General features: G+C 41.0%; 1 protein-coding gene across 1 annotated transcript in view; it reads left to right on the top strand.

The window, feature by feature from the left end:
• Positions 1–21034, top strand: part of LOC117459590 (neurexin-1a-like) — a 303237-nt gene that overhangs the window by 147228 nt on the left and 134975 nt on the right. The window contains exons 9-12 of the mRNA XM_034100510.1: positions 914–1355; positions 7074–7457; positions 14568–14771; positions 16938–16964. Of these exons, the coding sequence (XP_033956401.1) occupies positions 914–1355; positions 7074–7457; positions 14568–14771; positions 16938–16964 (1057 nt within the window). The remainder of the gene's footprint in view (positions 1–913; positions 1356–7073; positions 7458–14567; positions 14772–16937; positions 16965–21034) is intronic.

Below are 21034 nucleotides of genomic sequence, written 5' to 3'. Positions count from 1 at the left end.
ATTTTTGTTAGATCGTTGCCAATTACAGTTATAATCCTGTTTGATAGTAGTGCACATAGTGCATCATGCCGTTCCCCTCACACACAATGCAGCTTATTGTTTGATTTAGAGATGTTTTGAAATGTAATCCTACAGTTTTTGCGTATCATGCCTTTTTGGGTGCATTTATATAAGAGTCACACAGGATTTTCACAAGTTTCATAGGAAAATAGAGTTAATGAGCTAGACAAATGCTAATTAAATGTGATCAGGTTGGGAAATTGGTCAGCACTGTTCCATATGATAATGATCCTCATTCATGGTTAATTGGTATTTTAATGAGGTGGTTCCTTTTTTATAATAGGCTGCCACTGTCTGTCACTTATGTCTTAGCTCTTCAGGGTTCGGCCTCTCAAAGGTCACATCACTAATGCACTTCATTAAATAAAGCACTCTAATGCCAAACCCTTTCTAACTGGTCTACAGTGTCTGAGAATACAAACTGCTTTTGATACAAGACATTCTGCATAGAAATATGCAAAGCAAATGTCAAGTCATTTTTTATTTTCTTTAGAGAGTCGGATCTGTCATCAGCACACATTTATTCTAACAACAGGCTTCAACTGGGGCCTTAATCAGCATTTTACTTCACACATGCAAATAAGGAAGCAGTTTTGATGTATCACTTGTATCTGAAGTTTCACACACAATTCCAGGAGAAGCTACTGTACCTGATCACATTTTGTTCCCCTCCCCTTTACCTTTTTTAAATTGAGACTATCTCTTCTTTTAGTCGACACACAAGCTAAAGTCAAAATAGAGGTCTCAACACTTCACCCAACCAGAATACTATATTTTGTGCAGGGTGATGTAAGCGACAATTGGTGCCACTTAAACGCAGTTCCTCACTTTCCCTTTTCTACTCTTAATTCAGGTTGTGTACAAAAACAATGATGTGAGGCTTGAGCTGTCCAGGATGGCGAAGCAGGGTGATTCCAAGATGAAGGTCCATGGTACTGTGGCATTCAAGTGCGAGAATGTGGCCACTCTGGACCCCATCACATTCGAGACGCCAGAGTCCTTTATTGTCCTCAATAAGTGGAACGCTAAAAAGACGGGCTCCATCTCCTTCGACTTCCGCACCACAGAGCCCAACGGCCTTATCCTCTTCAGCCACGGCAAGCCCAAACAGCCGCCGAAGGATTCCAAGAATCCCCAGATTCTCAAGGTGGACTTCTTCGCCATTGAGATGCTGGATGGCCACCTGTACCTGCTGCTGGACATGGGCTCAGGGACCACCAAGACAAGGGCAGTCAATAAAAAGGTCAATGACGGCGAGTGGTACCATGTGGACTTCCAGCGAGATGGCAGATCAGGTAACTTTCCCGTCTATTACTACAATCACAAGCCTAACAATATGCACTGTAACAGGGCTTCTGCTACTACATCGTTGTTACCCATTCAGTGTTGACCCATACAGTAGCTTTGGCTCTGTAAGTGCAGCTTGCAGAATTCACAAGACCAGCTCATCCGATTAACTTCTAACATGTTCAGTGCAGCCCCTTGGATCCTCTGCAATACTCCTGCCAAGTTTGAAGTCAATTGGACGAACGGTTCTTGAGCTATGCAGTAGCTTACGGTTATTCCTTCGATTATATTAATATAAGCCGTGCCAACAGCAATCGAGCAAACTTTTGAAGGTCAGCTATAGCGAAACTGTATGGATGATCACAACTATGAAAACCAGCTTGTTCCAATTATGTTTTCAACCTAATTTGAGGACAATACTCAAAGTTGTAGGAGGAAACGCCATGAAAAACAGATTTCGACCTAATTCAGAATGGCAAAAGAGTGATACATGTGCTAAATAGGCTTATATTGTATATAGATTTGTCTTTGCCCACAGTTTCCAGGAAAAAATGAATCATCATTTCTTAGACTTGCTTTTTAAAAGTTACAAATGTAAAATCATTTTTTATAGTGCCAACGGCTGGCCAAATTGCACCACATTGAACTTTGCACTTTTCTGGTCCCCCAGCAATGTACCCGCTAAGTGTGAAGTAGATCCGATGACCTGCTGCTCTTTGTGTGAAGGACGTGCACAGTGACAGAGATGTTTCGCCTAATGATAGATTTGCACTGGATGCTTATTTTAAACCGTTCAGGACATACAATATAAAATATTTTGAGGAACTAACTTCACAGGGTGGTACCATGCGTCATAGATTATGATTCCAGAGTAAAATGTGCCACACAGATATGTTTCCCCTTCTCCTGTTGTGTCCTCTAAGCTAAGAGTTGCTCCCCTCTGGTCGCTGTTGATTTGCTTATCTAAGCAGCAATTTGTTAGTCTGTGCTTAAAGCCAATGCCTCGCAATGTCATGCTGCAAATTAGATACTGTATACCCCTTGACCATATTTTCCACTCCATCTCAAGAGGTGGAAATTAGATTAACTGTTTCATTACCCCTCAAAGAAATACTGGGCTGTGGTCTAAATTGAGCTCTATACTTTGTTAGAATAGCTATAGAGCACATCCATGTGTTCTTTAGACCACCCCCCTCCCCCCCTATTTTCCGTTTTGTTTATCTCTTTTTGTGTTTCTTTGTCATCTATTTTTTTTTGTTTTCTCTTGTCTTTTCTTCTCTTCTTAATTCTCTGTCAATGCGTCTTTGAGTTTCTTGAAAATCTCTATAAAAGTCCCATGTATTATTATTATTATTATTATTATTATTAAATAATTCTACCTCTGACTGCACAAATCATTGAAGGTATTTAAAAAAAAGATAAGCTCAAATACTCTGAGTTAGCTGAACACTATCATTTACAGTGCTGTGTTGATTTGATTCAGCTTAACACATGTGGGAAACACAGAGCTGTGGGTGACTTCTCAAATAACATAAATCAACAACATTTAGTTACCGTAGACCAAGCGATAAGAAACGGTGTCTAAATTAGATCGTGTTCATTATCTTTCGAGTAACCTCCATCATCCACCCCTACACACAAACATGTGCGCACACACAAAAGCTATCCAACATCCTTTCTCACTGTTCTCTCTGTCTACCCTGCCCAAGTTTCCATGGAAACAGGAGGTGGTCTCTCCCAGGCCTGAGACAGTTACTGCACAGTGCTGAGCTGTGCACTAATGACATTTCAAAATAACTTTTCTCCCTTTCCTAAAGTCTAAGGCATCAGCTCTTGCATACTGGAGTGTAAATGGGACATAAAAAGGTCTGTATTATGATGACTTAGTAACAAGATGGTGAGATTACCACACAGTGCACTCACAAAGTGTTGCAAATTATAACTACTTTACCTATGCTGACCCTACTAAACGTAAGTCCATTCAATTCTGCAAATATGAAGTCCTTAAATATATAAAATATCTATAAACTGCAAAAAGCTATTTTATTAAGGGTGTGTAATGATGTGTGTATGGCACTTTTAAATGGTACCATTCATCATTTTTCAGTTCCTTTTTACTGTAAAAGCCTCATGAAATCTCCATTCCCACAGGTTACTATAATGGTGCATTACATAGCAGTTTTGTGAATATCTAGTTATTTAGACATTTAAAAAAATGATAAAGTAATATTTTGATGGAATGATATTCTAGGTCATGCTCTAAACAATTTGTAACCTTTATAAAAGCCTGAAGGAGGATGGTCCATCTCTGTCAAAATGTTATTTCACTATAGTCCACATGTGAAGCTCAGTAGAAAAAGCCCTGTCCCTCCTACGACATAACCTTAGCTCGGCTTTTGTCGGCACTTTTACACCCCAGCTCTAATTAGTACTACTGTTTTAATGATTTATAGAAATAAGATCATTTAAAAACATAAGAAAAGTACTCACTAGTCTTACAAGAGTGCGAGTCACAAAACATGCGGTATGCTCTGCTTTTCATCTGTGTCAGATGTTTTATTAAAACACAACTCCAAATACATCGCTCAAAATGAAAATGAAAATCAACAGCCGGACATCAGCTGCTGCCGGGTCCTCCACGAGCTGCTCTTCGTGCAGCCGTGACAGTGCCTGATAACGATCCCTGCCCTATTTAGTTTAGCCGGCTCTTCCTGCAGGAAGCAAACTGTAAATGGACTCTCGCTCTCAGACAGCATCTTCTAACCTCAATGCATTAGAGACGCTGAGATACACTCTGCTTTTAAGTGAGGGCTTCTGGGCCGGGAGTGCTGTGGGTCACTCATCAGAGACATTACACGGACATTTCTCTGTTGAAGCCCCACTTCCTGCCAGGGCACACACAAACATGCACACACATACAGTACACAAAGAGACACATAGGCAGAGATACAGACAACACATCCGCTCCATCCCCACAGCCCACTCGCAAGCTCTACAGAGAATCCAATCACATAGAGAGATTTGGCCGTATCGCCCTAACTGGATTGTAGTAATCCCCTGTCTGCCATGTTTTGGGGGTGTGCGAGTGGGGTTAGGGGACATCCTGCCAAGTTGAGCCGGGCTGCTGATGCAGAACAAGTATGACAGAGATCTGAGATGTCCTTTGGAACTCTGGCTTCAGATTTGATGATGGAGTAGCACTTACGGCTCAGGACACCGAGAAAGAAGGGGAGAACAGAAATGTGGTCAATAGGTTTTAGAGTGTCGTGAAATGCTGATCTTTGTCAACATTCTCATTTAATGCCTGCATCGTCATTTTAATCAACCCACCTTAGCTGTATGCCCTGTGCTTGCTTCTCTAGATAGTACTTGCTGCTGCAACTTCCCTCATCTGCTTTCTTATCTGATATCATATACCCCTCCCTCATCTTCTCTCCAGACATCTTTATCTCCATGTTCCCATCTTGTTCTGTATCCATCTCCTCCTCTTTTATGCTCTGCAGTGTTCACAGAGACACTGCCTTTGTCCCCCTCTTGGCTATGACAACTGTTCCAAACATAGTCCGTCCTTCACTGTGTGCATGTCATATGGTTCCTATGCTTCTAGCCTGGTGATGGCACATGTCCCCATGGGATTATATAGTGCCTTCCGACTTAACATAGCTTGACTGTGTTTACACACTTTCTACAGGACTGTGACAAGTGAGCAGAACACTGAGCAGAAGCCTGAAATATGCTGACAACCTTCTCTTGTCTCCCACTTACATCAATTTAGACAGACATGAATACTGTAGTCTTATCAGAATCAGAATCAGAATCAGAAACGGGTTTATTGCCAGGTAGGTTCACACGTACAAGGAATTTGACTTGGTCTCATGTTACATACATAAAATATAAAACAAAAAAATCAAAAGAAGTACACAGATAGCGAACTATATTAAGAACACTGTAAACAAATGTAGGTAATTTAGGTTTAGGTACCAATACCATGGGATTTAAAGAAGAGGATTAGAAAGTGTTTACTTTACAAACAGTGGATATTTTTGTACCACGGCTATTATGTGTTGAATCGTGAGATCTTCCATCACGATTCACGCTAACCACGCTGATCCTCATTCTTCAGACGGGCACCTGCTTGATGTACTGAGCTCGTTAGCGATAACCTGAAGGGAGCTGTTCTGGCTGTGTGGCGGGTGGCCTGTGCCAAGTGTGCAAAGCTTGGTAGTCACAACAGCTGTGGCTAGAGAGCGGGGGTAGTGGGTGGCGGCAGGAAAGTGCTGAAACAGATGCCGAGGGCCAAGACCCTGAGAAAAGAGTTGGAACATGTTAGTGGGACCAGGTTAATCATTGTGCACTAAGTCCTTAGCTGTCTCTCTCAAGCACCTTTACAATGAGCCTGGCTAACCTTGGCTATAAAGAAATTGCATAACCAGGGTTATTATTAACTTAGTGTTCTTTTTCTTTTGTTGCAGCGTTTAAGATTTTAACAGATTGAAAAAGGGAAAAAAAACACAATGAACGTGTCCTCTAATTGAAAACAGATACAGATATTTATCATACGTGTAATTAATTGTGATATGTACAATCATGCATGCTAATGGTAGCTGTAATGAAATGTGAAAGGCCCCATTTGATGTCTAATGTGTCTCTTAAGTGTGCCAGGCAGCCCTGCTGAAACTTCATGTGTGGCTGAGGGCTTCTTTCCCAATATAAACACTTGAACTAAAAGAGCAACTTAAAAGCTGCACTTTTCTACCACATGCAGTGGTCCTTGCCATTTAGCCCGAGGCAATCAGCCAATGGCTCCTTCATATCTGCCACTCAAAATGCAAATTATCAGTTCATGGCTATTCTATTTTTGAGCATCCTGAGCCTACTACTTCTCTATGACTCTCCCGGGCAGTGTCTGTGCCAATCCTCAGCACGGTATATAGATTACTGGATGAGGATGCGGGCAGTGGAGGCAGCCACCATTAATTAAAGGTCCACAATGGCTCCTGCACTGAGAGTAACAGATCCATATACAAATTAATCACCGGGTCTGAGTCCCACAGCAAGGCCTTCCTTTCCACAGCTTTACAGTCCAGTCATGTCCGCTGTTGTTTACCGTGCTCCAGATCGAGAATTAAACCTGAATGAGAGCGATAAATCATGGTGGGGAAACACACAAACTCTCACTGCAGGTTTATGTGTTGGAGAGGTAAACAGAGGGAGAGACAGGGTGAAAAAAACAGCCCGCAGTCCATTCATCAAGTTCAAAAAGATGGCTATGATGTTTCTTTGTATTTGTTTTGTTGGCTGAAATGAAAGAAGGGGCAACGCTTTTTCTTCCCTTCTCCTTTCTTTTTTATAACCACTGCTTTATAGATAAAGGAGATTTATAATGGGAAATCCAAGGAAAATGGAGAGGATACTCTTAGGGATCCTAGATTAGGCTACTAATAGACTAGCTGTCCCATGATTAATGTGTCTTATCAACACTCATCAGTCATTGTAAATGAAGAAAATCCGACCTTGTCCAGATGGATAACACCAATTAAGCTAATTTCTTCATCAAACCGTCTTTAATTGGAGCTTCCATACATGTTTGTGTTACTGCAGGGCAGATAGTGTTTTTAAACATCTACAGTCACCAGGGGTTATAATGTGTTAATCAGTTGCATAACCGAAAGAGTTTTTAAAAAAAGGCGAAATAAACATATGCACATTTTTCCAATTTTGTTTAGGTACCATTTCTATCAACACCCTCCGTACTGCCTACACAGCCCCTGGAGAAAGTGAGATCCTGGACTTGGATGAGAATCTCTACCTTGGGGGTCTGCCAGAGAACAAAATGGGGCTGGTGTTCCCCACTGAGGTGTGGACAGCACTACTGAACTACGGCTACGTGGGCTGCATCCGGGATCTATTCATTGACGGACAGAGTAAGGATATCCGGCGCCTGGCCGAGGTCCAGAAGGCTGCCGGGGTCAAGCCCTCCTGCTCCAAGGAGCCTCCCAAACAGTGTTTGAGCAACCCCTGCCAAAACAATGGGGTCTGTAGAGAGGGCTGGAACCGCTATGTGTGCGACTGCTCTGGGACCGGATACCTGGGACGCTCCTGTGAAAGAGGTAGGACTGTTTAGAAGCATATCATCTGTCTGGTACGCATAGCCTGGATTTACCAGTGTGAAATGTTGACTATGCAACTAAAGACTTGAATATAATTGAATTCCAACCAGAATACTTTCATTATATTCACTTTGGAACAGTGATGTTGATACGTTTTAATAAAGTGAGTTTCTGAGACCTGCAGGCGGTCTTTTCAGTGGGTCATCTCGCTTTACACCTCTAGCGATATAGAGAAGATGAAGAGAACTACTTATATAAAAACACTTGCCACACCGCTCACAAGCTTTGATCCTCATGGTACTATGTTGTGAAAATGGCCAAGGCCGAGTGTAAGTGCATTTCGCACACATCGTTGTTTGTGAGTGGAGCGTAATGCATGGTCACAACAAGCGAGTGGATGGGTGACAGAGCGGATCAACCGCTTGCTGTAGGGTGCACCTGCTGGATGTATAGATAATAACTGAAATGTGTGCTCTCAGATTTAAATGAGATGCAGGACATCACTGTTAGATTTAACATGTCTAATTCACGTAAAAAGCATATCCAGACAAAAGGAGGAGGCAGGAAGGATTTGTTTGTATCTAGGCTGATAGTTGAACATCAGCAGCTCTCAAGCAGCAAAGTGAAAGTAATACCAGACAGAAAAGAAAGTGTTAACGTGGAGACAGACAGCCACAGAGAGGCAGACAGAATGAGTCAGGATGCGTAGTTTTGACTGCCTGATGTTAGACTATGTTGAGTGGCAGGTAACTGATGCACCGCTGAGACACTGCTGGTCACGTCCACCATGCACACTGGCCTGTAAATTGGCTGTCTTCTGCTAACCATTTGGCTCATCAAACCACTCGCTCATGACCAGAGCTGGTGCAGAATACTTATCCCTCCGTCCTCCAGAGAAGAGAAATAGGAGAAGTGAGTGTCACACAGTGAACTCTTATAGCTCCATGTCTCAGCTGGAGCCGACATAAACCTGACTCTGCAGTGGTTTATTACTTTGAAAGTGCAGTTTTTGAAGCGTCCTCAGCAGTGTTTCATGTTGTTAGAGTTATAACTTATGACGTTAGATCCAAGATTTGTTTGTGGATGTCTATAGTACTACTGTAACTGTAGTAGACATTTGAGTTAAGTTACCCCTGAGACACTGTACAACATGTTCTTTTACTGCATTGCTATTTTAAAAATCTAAAAAGATTATACCATATCTGTTATGTAGTTGTAAACCAACAAGTCTTAAGGATATTTCTGTGTGCACCAATTCAAAGCTCAACATGGTCCTGTGGTTTCTGCCTTTTCAGCATTCGCTTGTTGAACTTTTGGACCAGGGGATTGCCCTCTGACCTGTTTGATTCAAATCTAACCAGATTAATACCACAGCCAGCTCTATGAGCAAGCATAATCCTTCAATTGCTAATATAATCTGCTTTTAAGGCAATTATTTTCTGAGTGCAATTAGACTGTCACACTTTAATTTACTTAATCAGACTTTTTCTTTATTTAAAAAACATATAGTTTTCAGCTCAATCACTGAGAGGCTTATTACCATTTTAATTTGCTATTCATTCATTTATAATAACCAATTGCATCTGCCAAAGGGGACATTGACTGTATGTAAAATGACTGTATACAGTCAATTTACAATGAATATATTATGGACATGTTTTACCTTGAATAATACATTGTATGCAATATATCCTTATAGGTACCTTATGCTAGGATTGCACTTGAGTGGTACAACTGTTAGGATGCAGCAATTCGTTGTGAGTCTTCATTGCAAACAGAGCGAAAGCTGCAGATGAGGACAAAACAGTTAACATTATGCATAATCAAGGCAAATGTCAAAAGGAGCCCAAGCATGTCACACTGTTATCACAGCGTGATGCATCTGCACATTGAGCGCAGCAGGAACAGGTTCTCTCACCGGGGGAAAAATGAACTCCAGTTTGAATGTAACACATCCCACGCAGTTACATGTGTCATCTTAAGCGTGTGCCTCTCCTATAGCTCAAGTCACTCACCTTCTAAAATGGTGTTGCCAACTATATATCCTGTAATTAGGATGTAAGAAATATCTGGCTGAGGCGCTAATGATACGGCTGGATGCTGAGGGACATCTGCTGAGTCAAATGGAAGCAAAGTACAACAAAAGCACGCACTGGAAAGATCTCCTGTTTGTGGCACACCAAGAAGATAACGTGATTTTTGAAAAATGTGTCAGTTAGGCCTGGCTTTCTTTCTCCTCATTGCACTTTCATTCTTGCTAATGAGTAGACAGGAATCAGGGCACAGTACATGAGGGAGGTGGAGTGGGCATTGGGCACAGATCGTTTCACTTCAATGTTATAGATTCAGAAAGATATATTCCACCGTTGACTACATCTGAAAACAAAAGCAGAACACTTGCAGCTCTGTTTTGAAACTACTTAACAGAAAGTTTTGCATGTTACAAAGTTATCTGCTACTGTGACCCCTTTCCTTCCTCGGAACACTGAAGGGTCTTAAGGCGTCTTGGCTCCTCTGTCAAAACTGGGTTTCTGGATGTATTTATCTATGTATGAGACCAGCATCTAAGAATGTGAGTGGGAGCAGTGGCATAGAGGATGGGCCCTGGCGTTTTCCCAGCTGTTTTGATGGCTCCAGATTGCCTCTGCGCTGGTAGGATGAAGCAGGCACCAGCAGGCCGAGGAGCTGTCAAAAGAATTACCCCAGCTCTCACTTATCCATGCATGGTGTACCACCCCGTGGCAAAATACAGCTACTGCATATGGCGGAGGAGGAGGACAACAACAACGAGTGGAAGGAACAGGAGGTGGAGCTTCGATAGAGAACCAGCGAGCGATTTTGAGAGATTTTAATTAAGCATACAAAGCAATTTTCCCCCTTGCATCCCAAATGTCTTCCCCTTCATTGTTCCTCCAGTTGCTAATTAGCCCAAATATTAGTCTTGCAGTGTGAGGCTAAGGCAGCCTCCCAGATGGTGTAATAGGTGCGTTGCAGCACATGCACATATTCCCTAACGAGACATGACATGCTGGATTCCTACACTGACAGCAGCTGCACTATACCACATGCACAGGCTGCTGCAGATGGATGTGCTTACAGATACGCACATTGAATATAGATAGATGTTGAAGATGTACATGTCAATACACAAGTCACTGTGCACCACATCGGCTATACACACATACAACCTGCTGACTTTGCACGTTAGATAAGTCTTGTGCAGAATGTTATTGCATAATAATGCCTTCAAAGGGTATTATGGCTGAGTTTAGCATTAAAAGAGGTTTTAACCATGCTATTTGACAGCATACTGTGTGTTAGTCAACAATCTTTTTAATATAGTAAAAATGAGAAAAGACTGGTTGTCTCGTGCCTTAAGCGATGTTCACAGGTGTGCTGGAAATTGGATGAACAACAGAACACCTGACAGTTTGAACAATGTCAGGGGCTTGATATTCACATTTTTGTTTGTTCACAAACCCAAAGGAACTTACGGAACGTCTAAGCCTTTGTCAAAGGAATACAGTGCGTATAAGCTGCAGATTACGGCTCTGTATGTCTGATTTCTACAACTTGTTATAATAGGTATGTTGAGAAACCTTTAGAGAACAGCTAAGACCAAAGACTGAAGCTTGACTTGCAAATCAATAAACCTGGAGGGAATGCTCCTTTTTAATAGTCTCAATAGGGCTGAAAAACCTCATTCTAAATGACCATCTTGACACTCACATGTATTCTTGAGAGCACGAGCTGAAGTCGCACGTAGCACCACTGCAGTAGACACACTGATCCATTTTCTATCTTTGCTCTCATTTCGTGGCTCATAATAATAGGGCCATATCGTCACAGGGCAGCAGATGTGAAGTTGGCCTCTATCGATGTTGTTTCTTTCTGATAGTTTCCCTTTGGAAATCCACTCAGCTGCCAGGTTGTTTTCACACATTTAATACCAGTGAGTCTATGATTTGGATTGTATTATACAAACTACTCAAAGGCTGCGCTGAAGAAGACATGAGCAGCTTTGAATTATTTATGATATCTCAGAGCCATGAAAACATTTTCCAAAAGCCCTTTGGCAGGTGTTTTACGGGCAGGTGTTTTATTTTGAATTGGGCCTGACGCCCTGATCCTGTGGGCTTCACAATCCTGTGACATGCAGCTGACAGCTCTCCCTTTCTGCAAGGCCTCCTCTCCTCGGGGAGAAAGAAGGGGGGACTGTGTGCCTGGCTGCCATAACTCCCACTCATTGGAATTACAGCCTCATTTGTTACTTCTCTGAGAGTTGGCCCCCCCAACCCAATCGCCTCTGTTTCTTTTAAAAATCTGAAAACGATGTTGTTGTGTGCTTTATAAGACATAACATGATGGGTTGGTTTAGTGTTGGTGGGCTCCATCTCCTCTTTGACAGCTTCCCGTTGGCTTATCTCAGACAGAAGCTCCAGCTTCAGTCCTCTCAATTTATTCGGATATTAAACACGGGAGTGCCATTAAAAATGACTGGGCTTCCAGGATTGGATTTGTGACAGGTGCTCACTTTGCATCAGGTAATGATTCCCCCACATGTCATCCCATATTTCAATCTTTTTTCCGACTTTCCTTATTTACTGAATTTTGAACAATCTCTTATATGAATTTAAGCAGAGTTGACATCTTATAATAAATATCTACCACAGTTGTGAATAATTTGATCCGTTCATTCGTAAAAAAAAAAAGATTATTCACATGAGTGAAATTGTCTTTATATTTACGAGATGTTGTAAAGTGTTCACATAATTATTTTTCTTTGCAGCTGTTTATTCCCAATGACCAGACTTTATTGTTATATACAGTTAACAAACGGCGTTTACCAAAATACTATACACTTTTAAAGCAGAGAACACATTTTTTTATTATCAATGCATAGGCTGTATTTGATTTTGCTTCCTAATTTTACCTTGGGCGCATTGTCACAATTATAGTGGATCCAATTTTAGAACGATGCATTTTTAAAAGGGGTAAGGTTTGTACTTCAGCAGAAATAATATACAGTGCAGCACTTGGATCCGTCTATCACGGTTTATAGTATCACTGATTTCCATGGCTCATCTTCCCAGCGTAAACATACACCGGAACAACATACACTTACTGTCTATATGTTTACAGTGTGAACTATAGTTATCAATAATATATCAAAAATAAGTTGAATACTTGCTGCTACTAGAAACTGCTTTCACATGGTCTAGCCAATATTGCATTGACAAACATTTTTCAAGTATTAGGGGCTCAATTTTTGCTGGCATCTGCTAACACTGTCTAAATGCAGCTCTTTGCTTTAGCTGCCTGGCAGGAAGCAGACAGTTTAGCAGTGAAAACTCGTTTGTCACACACCCCTGTCATCTGCAGCAGACCCCAGGAGGGCGTGGAGAAATTGGATTTGGGTGAGGAATATGATGGAGTCATCCCAGGGGATGGATGTGACATTGGCTCTGTGTGACGAGGAAGTGGTTATGAGGTGGTGTGTGTACATTTGTACTCTATAGCCCCCACCACTCTCCAACTTGGATTCTATCTGTCTCAGCACTACAGCTGCAGTAATGGCTTTGTTATTGGGTTATGGTTTAGTTACACTACCGGAAATGCTGTTACAACCCTCTGCCAGCGTTAAACAATCTCCGCTTCATTTCTCCAGATGGCTGCCTAAAGCTTTGAGTAAATGCAGTCACCCTGAGCAGAAGCTCAATATTCAGGGTCCACAGGCTATTACAATTCTTTCGCCGCTTTTCTTTTTTCCTCAGTCAATATCAATTTGTACCTTTTGTAGTTTGTCCCTATAACATTGGAGATACAAATTGCGGATGCAAGGCTTCTTTTTCTTCTTAACATTAACTTTGGTACTTTGAATTGATTGAGAGTGTCCTATATATATTCCCTTTGCAGTGAGATTGTATTGGTTTGTTTTAAAAATGCAATGTTTGTTACTATTATCCTAGGATGTACCATTTCATACAGTAGTTGTACAGTCCTGCTTAGCTGATTTCTCAATGCTTTTACTGCTTTATCAAGAACTAGAAGTCCCTTTCCTTACAACTTCACATTCAACACTGCACTTCCTTGACTCCTCAGCAAATCACCCGCCAAGTGTGAGGTGAAGAACAGCTGTAGAGAAACTGGGGAGTACAGACCTACATACATATAGATGGAGACTCTTTTCATTTTTGTTGGATTGAAGCCACCTACTAAATTGGCCCAGAGAAGACAGGACTCAGACTTTGGAGGGAGATTGGGTAGCTGTCAGCTGTAGTACACGGTGTAATGGGATGCTAGACATGTGGCATATCCTATACAAATTGCTCTTGGATGACATATCTGTACACAGAATTTCAGAGTTTGGAATTAACCCATTGATTTCTTTGTTTTGTCTTCAGTAATTTGAGTAGCATAGTTGTTGGATCCATCTGCGGTCAGATGGGGTGTCCTCTGTCAGTGAGACAGAGTTTTCTTCCCTAACAAACTGTATGTCTCAAACACACCCACAGACACTCCTGGAAGCCCGTAGTGGTCTCTGTGTTTGTCAAATTCATTATCATTCCTCTATGAATTAACTGAATGCTGGATGTCAAGGCAGTGCAGGCTGCTAGGTCTGTTGCTGCAAAGCTTGTATTGCAGTATTCAGTATGTGAGTGCATTTTTCCAACTGACACATAATAGGATATCTCACTGTGTGTTTGACCAGTTCACTCGGGGTTTCGTTGACTAAAGAGATTCTGAGTCGATTAACATTCATACATGTCTTTTTACTAATGGTTTGTATTTTTTAATCTGCAAAACATAATTTCCCTTTCATTCAGTAACAACTTTAAATCCTGTGTTTACCAAGAATGAAAAAGGCATATAAAAATACTATTAAACCAAAACGAGCTTTAGCCAACTAATCAATTAAGATGGGGCAGCCCTATAAATTACATAGCTGTATTTGAAATATAAAGTCACATTATATTATCATTAAATGATATCCACAAGGACGTAATTAAAAGCTGAACTGACATTAATAGACATTGGTACAGCGTAAAACTGCTACACTCCATCTTACTGCTATTCCTGATGTTGTTTTCCTCCTCATTCTCCCTGCAGAGGCGACCATTCTCAGCTACGACGGCAGCAAGTTTATGAAGGTCCAGCTGCCAGTGGTGATGCACACAGAAGCCGAGGACGTGTCTCTGCGCTTCCGATCCCAGCGAGCCTATGGCATCCTAATAGCCACCACATCTCGGGACTCTGCTGACACCCTGCGTCTGGAGCTGGAGAGCGGCCGGGTCCGCCTGACTGTCAACTTAGGTAACGCCTCGGACATTGCACCGACCGCTGCAGCTAAGCCATCATATGTCACACACACACTCTCTCCCACACTCACACACACAAACACCATATACATATTTTTGAAAAGAAGGAGGAGGTGTAAAGACTTTCAATGCCAAAAGTCTGCGGCTCTCCGCTCACTGCCAGTTGAGCACACACATGTCGTTGCCCAGCAGGGAATGCTCGCTGCCCAATCCATCAGCTGACCCCAAATCAGCATCCGTACATGTGTATTGCTCTATAGGAAAATGCCCTGACAGTTCAAACACTGCTCTATTCCTTCCTTGTTTCATTTCAAACACATCCAGTCATCATTCTTTGAGATCTAATCATTCTAAAAATGTGTAATATAAGTTGTTACCTGATATCAGTAAGCCAATATGTATGAGTTGTGGCCAATCAATGCCCTGAAATCATGTGTTTACCTTTTGCACCTAATTCACAGAAATCAGCAACTGTCTCTTAAATGAGCACACTTGCCCGTTGCAAAAAGAAAATTGAGGACAAAATATAAGAGTCAGTGCGAGTGTGTTTATATGTCCTTATTTGTTCAGGAAAGAATCCAATGATGCCTGTGAAAGTTTGATATCTCTCAAACGGAGCAATGCCGCACAAATGATAGCCATCTATTTCTCCTTTCCACTGGCTAAACAGAAATGGGCTTCCTAAGCGCTGCTGTTTAGCTGTGCATACAAAGTAGACAGTAGTCTGTGTCTGCTGTCAAACACAAGGAAGCATGTGTCCCGCTCTGGAAGACAACAGCGCCACACACTGACAGGGCTGACAAGTCGAATAACTGAGAATTCAAAGGAATGCCCTCTAATGAAAACAACAGGCCACCATGTTTTGTTTTCCTTTGAATTATATTTGACACTTTTACGAGTAGAGTTTGTCCCCAGCCATCAGCCGCTGAAGCCTGTCTTCTCCGTCCCTCCTTAAACAAAAGCAGAGCATTCCCTGTTCGGGTAGGCTAGTGCTGGTCTCTGGCTGTTTGCGACCACTTTTCTGCTGTGGTTGACAACACACGACAGGCAGGGCCAAATGGGAAGGAGGGAGCTCAATCTGGGTCACCTTTCTCAGAGCACAACATGAGCTAAGCCTTAGGAAACAGAGAGGTAAAAAAGTGGCAGTCAAGATCGCGTTGCTGCACGCTAGAAGATTAGTTTGTTATTGTATTGACTCTAATGTCAACTACAGCTGTTGAAGTATGATCAAGACTTTTCTTAGTTGAACAAATCAAAATCAATAATAGTGTTACCTCTACTAGTTTTCACTTATGGAAGTAATATGTTATTTTACTTCAAGTAGATAGAAATATGACTATTTAAATAATTATGTATGATATGTTATTGTTACTGAATAATTAGACAAAGTAGCATTTCAAATAGTTGCGAAGAAATTATACCTACTTTATATTCTGTTGGGAAACATTATCAGATCATTAATTTGCATAAAAGTAACAATGCCATATTGGTAAAAGTTATCAGTAAAACAAAATTCTTCAAATTTAACTTAGTAAATAAAAGAGTACATAAGTATAACATGCTAATGAATTCAAAGTATCAAAAGTCAAACAGTTCAAATAAATTACATTTCCACGTAAGCAGCATTTTAATTCTGGTTGAGTTCAAGTTAATTTGACCTACTTTAAATATGTTCAGAAGTAAAATGTATAATGCAATATAAGTTCTTATTTGTGTAGTGGAGTAAAAGGTAAAAAAATGTAGCCTAAAAGGCAAAAGCTTCCTCCTGGCCCTGTCTGACCCTCACCAGAATCTGATGCTCTCATACTGTATAGAAGATCTTATCCTTTCAACGTACATCTCCCAGATGTTAAACCTTGCGTCTGGCTATTGGAAGAAAACATAGCAATACAAACAATGTCATGAACATAACCTCAGTTCTCGTCACTCTCTGTTCTACATTGCTGGAACATGTAGTGTAAGCCATGCTGTGCCCCTCTGGCGCCGCTCCACTGCAGAGCTTTCACCAGCTCGCTGCAGCTCGGGGCCGCGGGTGAGAGCATCAGAGGACGGAAAGTGTCCGTGTGTGTGTCCCCAGAGGGGTGGACTGTATGCTTTAATCATGTCTGCAGCTGTAACATTGAAAGATGAATTTATCTCTCATCTATTCTTCCCCGTCTAGATTGTATCAGGATTAACTGTACCTCCAGTAAGTTACTGTTCACCTTTCTTATTCTTCTCTAACTCTTGCTGTTTCAAAATAATCATGTTTTATTTGTCTAGAAGTCTTTTACGTATCCATGTTTACAATTTTCTCTGTTAAGCCATTTTAATTTGATACTGACATTAAACGATCGTTAAGCTATGAAAATGCGATTTCCGATGTGCGATGAAACATGTCTGACTTGCAGTTTGCATTGACATACGTTACATTTTGTCATACTGAGTCTGAGAGCTATCACAGCCTAAGACATGCCGCGTGGTGTTGTGTGCATCAGCTGTCCAGGACAAAGATGAGCAGTAGGGAGGACATGGAGGGAGGCTTGAAATAATGACAAACCCAAATATGGCAGTCAGTTGTGATCATACACACTGAGTTGTTTCTAATTAACGATCCATTTCACTCCTGAGTTTAGGCTGATATAAAACGCATGCTTTGGGAGTGCAGGTATTTTAGACATGCATGATTTCCTTGTCTCCCCCTAGCAATTTTTTTTCTTTTTTTTTCTACTTCAGTATTTCACGCCGGTTGTAAATTGATGAGGCCATTCAAGGCAAAGAGGAAATACAGAGTGTGATTTTATTATTCTCATTAACCTGCCTCACAGAGCAGAAAGAAAGGGATGAGGAGGGAGGGAGGGAGGGAGGGAGGATAGATCTTGTTGTGATTTTCATGGAGGATATCTCTGTGTTTGTGTATGTGTGTGTTTCTAAAAGGGGTTACATTGCAATATTTTGGGAGGTAAAAAACCCTGACATTCCTTATTCAGGAACAGTAATGAATTAATAATTACTTCTCTGGAGTCATAATACGTGAGCCCTCTTCCTGTTTAATTATTCCGAAGTGACAGACATACTCTCAGTATCAATAAATACAAGCTGAAATTAGACAGTTTAAGCTCTATACTAGAAGAGTCACATAGTATACATAAGGACACACAGTTCTCTCTGAAAGTGTTGGATCTGTTTGTGTGTGTGGAGTGTTACAGTATTTCAAGGTCACTCCCTGATGAGAAGTGGAGACTTGCACAACAAACGCCTCCGCACAGAATCACATGATGTGATCTCTAGACATGCTTCTGTGAGCCAGCCCTTCTTAACACCTTTCTAAATGCTAAATAGCATTGTTCGTGCATCTTGGATTGCATCCCTTGTTAGTGTATGCAAACAAAAAGCTCTGAGCTCTAATTCCCTCATCCAAAGCTTTAAAAGGTCATTCTTGGTTTAAGAGAATGTTACAGAGGCGTTATCAGCAGTCCATACATGGTTGTTGTATGAATATTTTCTACTTTGTTTTTTTCTATTTGTACTCATAGTAACCAATTCCATTTACAGTAGTAACTAGCATCGTTTAACCAAAATAGTTGTGGCAGTAGTGTAAACTGGTACTGGTTGAAGGTACATCAAAATGTACCAAGTTAGCAATCTTTAGGATGTTCACTTATTAGTTCAGTCCCTTTTTTATACATTCAAATAATAGTCTTAAATGATATTTTGCCATAAGATTATTTGTATAGATAGAAAGACGTACAATATTGCAGATGGTAGACGCATAACTAACCCATAATTCATTTTCAAGTAAAATGTTTTGATTCCATTAACATTTAATATAATGCCATAGGGAAAGCAAATGTTTAAGTTAATTAAAGAATAAAATAAAACGTAAAACAGCAGGCTTTCCTTTAATACATCCAGACCTAATTGTGTCATAAGAAAATGTTTAATTGAAGTTCTAAGAACTGTTGAGCCAGTGCATTTCCACTTATGAAGTACTTAATCCTTTTATATAGGTTATTATTTTTCTCCGTCTTATTTTCATCCTCTTTTTTTCCGGTGTTAATTAATGTGTCTTGTCAGGCGCTGCAGCTCCGGACAACTCGGTGGATGAAGAATTTCAGCACCGACTCAAAGAACACATCACTGTCAATTAGAGAGCCGGCTCCCTGGGGCTGCCCAGAGCTGTCTGAAGAGCACACTGCCACTTCCACTTAAACACTGTTAACAGGGACTGAGTGACAACAAACTGAAAATATGAACCACAAATATATTGTGACAGCTTGGCTTTTTCTCTTCTTTTCGTGTGACATTCTGGCCCTTATATTATTCATTAGCTTGAACTGTAGTACAATCATAATGTAAAGTGTATCCATAAGGGAAATGTCATGTTATTAGTCTCTCAATGACCTTTGGTAACATCTCTAGGCATCTTTTCTCTCATAATTGATGTTTTCGGCGCATCAAAGCATCGTTTTGACTTATTTACTGTGAAAGACTCTTTTCCATTAATATGTTGCCTGTGTATATGTAAGAAATAATAGATGCAAGGTTGATTCAAGGGGAGGATGCATAAATGGATATGGACATACCTGCTGCCTGATCTGCTAAAATAATTACACTAAATTGCCATTAATTCCAACGTCTTCGTCTCACACTAATGCTTGTTTGAGGACCACTGTTTTTATGACTGCTAAAAAGCTCTTTATTCAACATATTTACTATTTCCCAGTGTATTGCTAAAATGCTGTGACTGTGTTGAGCGCACATATTGATTTGAGGTTATTCAGGGATACATTATTGTGAATATAAGTCAACCTAAAGATAAAACCCCCCTTATGAAAACATATATCAATAAGGTAGTTAGTGACCATAAGTAAATGACCAGGATGAGCAAATTAGGATGCAGTTATTAATATTGGTCCCCACTACACCCTCCTCCACAAAATATTAAAAACAATATTAAATGTGTAACAAAATAAACAGACAAAAGTTCAAATCTTTAAAAGTTTTAAGCAAAGAATTCCGCAAAAATAAAAATGATATTACCTCAAATTACACAATCCACCAGCCTCAATTGTAGATAAACCGTACTGCTGTATTTTTCTACACCAATATAAACAGGAGTACCAAGTGAGGAGAAAGAACAGTGAGGTGCTTCAAATTAAAGAGCAATTATGTGGATGTTCTTTATGGTTGCACTGAATTAGCTAGATAAAGAGGCTAACATGTTGGCTCAGTGGTCCTTGCAACAAACATCAGCTGCTTAAATTAAACGCTGACATCCCCCAAAGCTCCAGCATGCTGATCGACTTTCCTGTCAGGCAGCAGGTACAGTAGTTATCATGACATAGTTACACAGTTATTGCTCACATATGCTGTTATCCTAGTGCGTTCAATTGAGCCGTGTTCAAAAAACCATTCCAACATGTTTCGTATTGAGCAGTCATAAATGTAAATGCACACAAACTGCTGATTATTATTGATTGTCATTTATTGTTTTTACACTATTTAATCTCAGCTTGCCTAAACAATGGCTTTATAGTTAGCAAACCATTGATTAGTTCAGCAGGTTGCCTCACATTGTAGCCTGCTTTCCTTGCCATGTGCGCTGGACTCTGATCTCCGTGTTGACGGTAACCCCCACCTGGGTGAGTCACAGTGTCTGGGCAGGCAACACCAGTATGGCCTATCATCCAGCCAGCCACAGCTGATTGACTGGATAATCACATCTTCTCATGCTTCCCTGTGCCACACTTCTCCACTGTTCCCTTGGGCTCAAAGTCAATGAAGCAGAGGGATCACTGTAGATCCATCACTGCAGATAGATCATCTTCAGTGAGGGCAGCAGAGAGGGCTGGACGCGGCCGACAGTGGTCTGAAGTGGTCTGGCCAGCAGCTGGCTGTTTGGACCACATACTGTAAACCCAGGCCCTACAGTGGTGGATGTTGTGCAGCTATGTGCTCCTTAATACGATTGACCTCCTTTCCCCTTTTCCTTAATTTCCTCCTTGGAGAGCAACAAGGACAGGATGATGGAAGTCAAAGATCAAGCATGCTTTCAAGCCCAACTCCATCCATTATTTCATATCTCTCCCCCTTAATCCCTCGCCAGTCGTCTGGTTTCAATCTTGCCCCGGTGTTAGTGTTTAGTGCTTACAAAGCAGAACTGTGCCTCTGAGATTGAGTGTGTCCCAATGCTTTGGCACTCTCAGATTTGCATACACATTGCATCGAGTCTTTGAAGATTGCAGAAAAGGAGGAAATAAATAGCCATAAATGGGT

This window comes from Pseudochaenichthys georgianus, chromosome 15 (genome assembly GCF_902827115.2).
Source record: "Pseudochaenichthys georgianus chromosome 15, fPseGeo1.2, whole genome shotgun sequence".
Classification (NCBI taxonomy): Eukaryota; Metazoa; Chordata; class Actinopteri; order Perciformes; family Channichthyidae; genus Pseudochaenichthys; species Pseudochaenichthys georgianus.
This window is presented reverse-complemented; position numbering and strand designations above follow the sequence as displayed.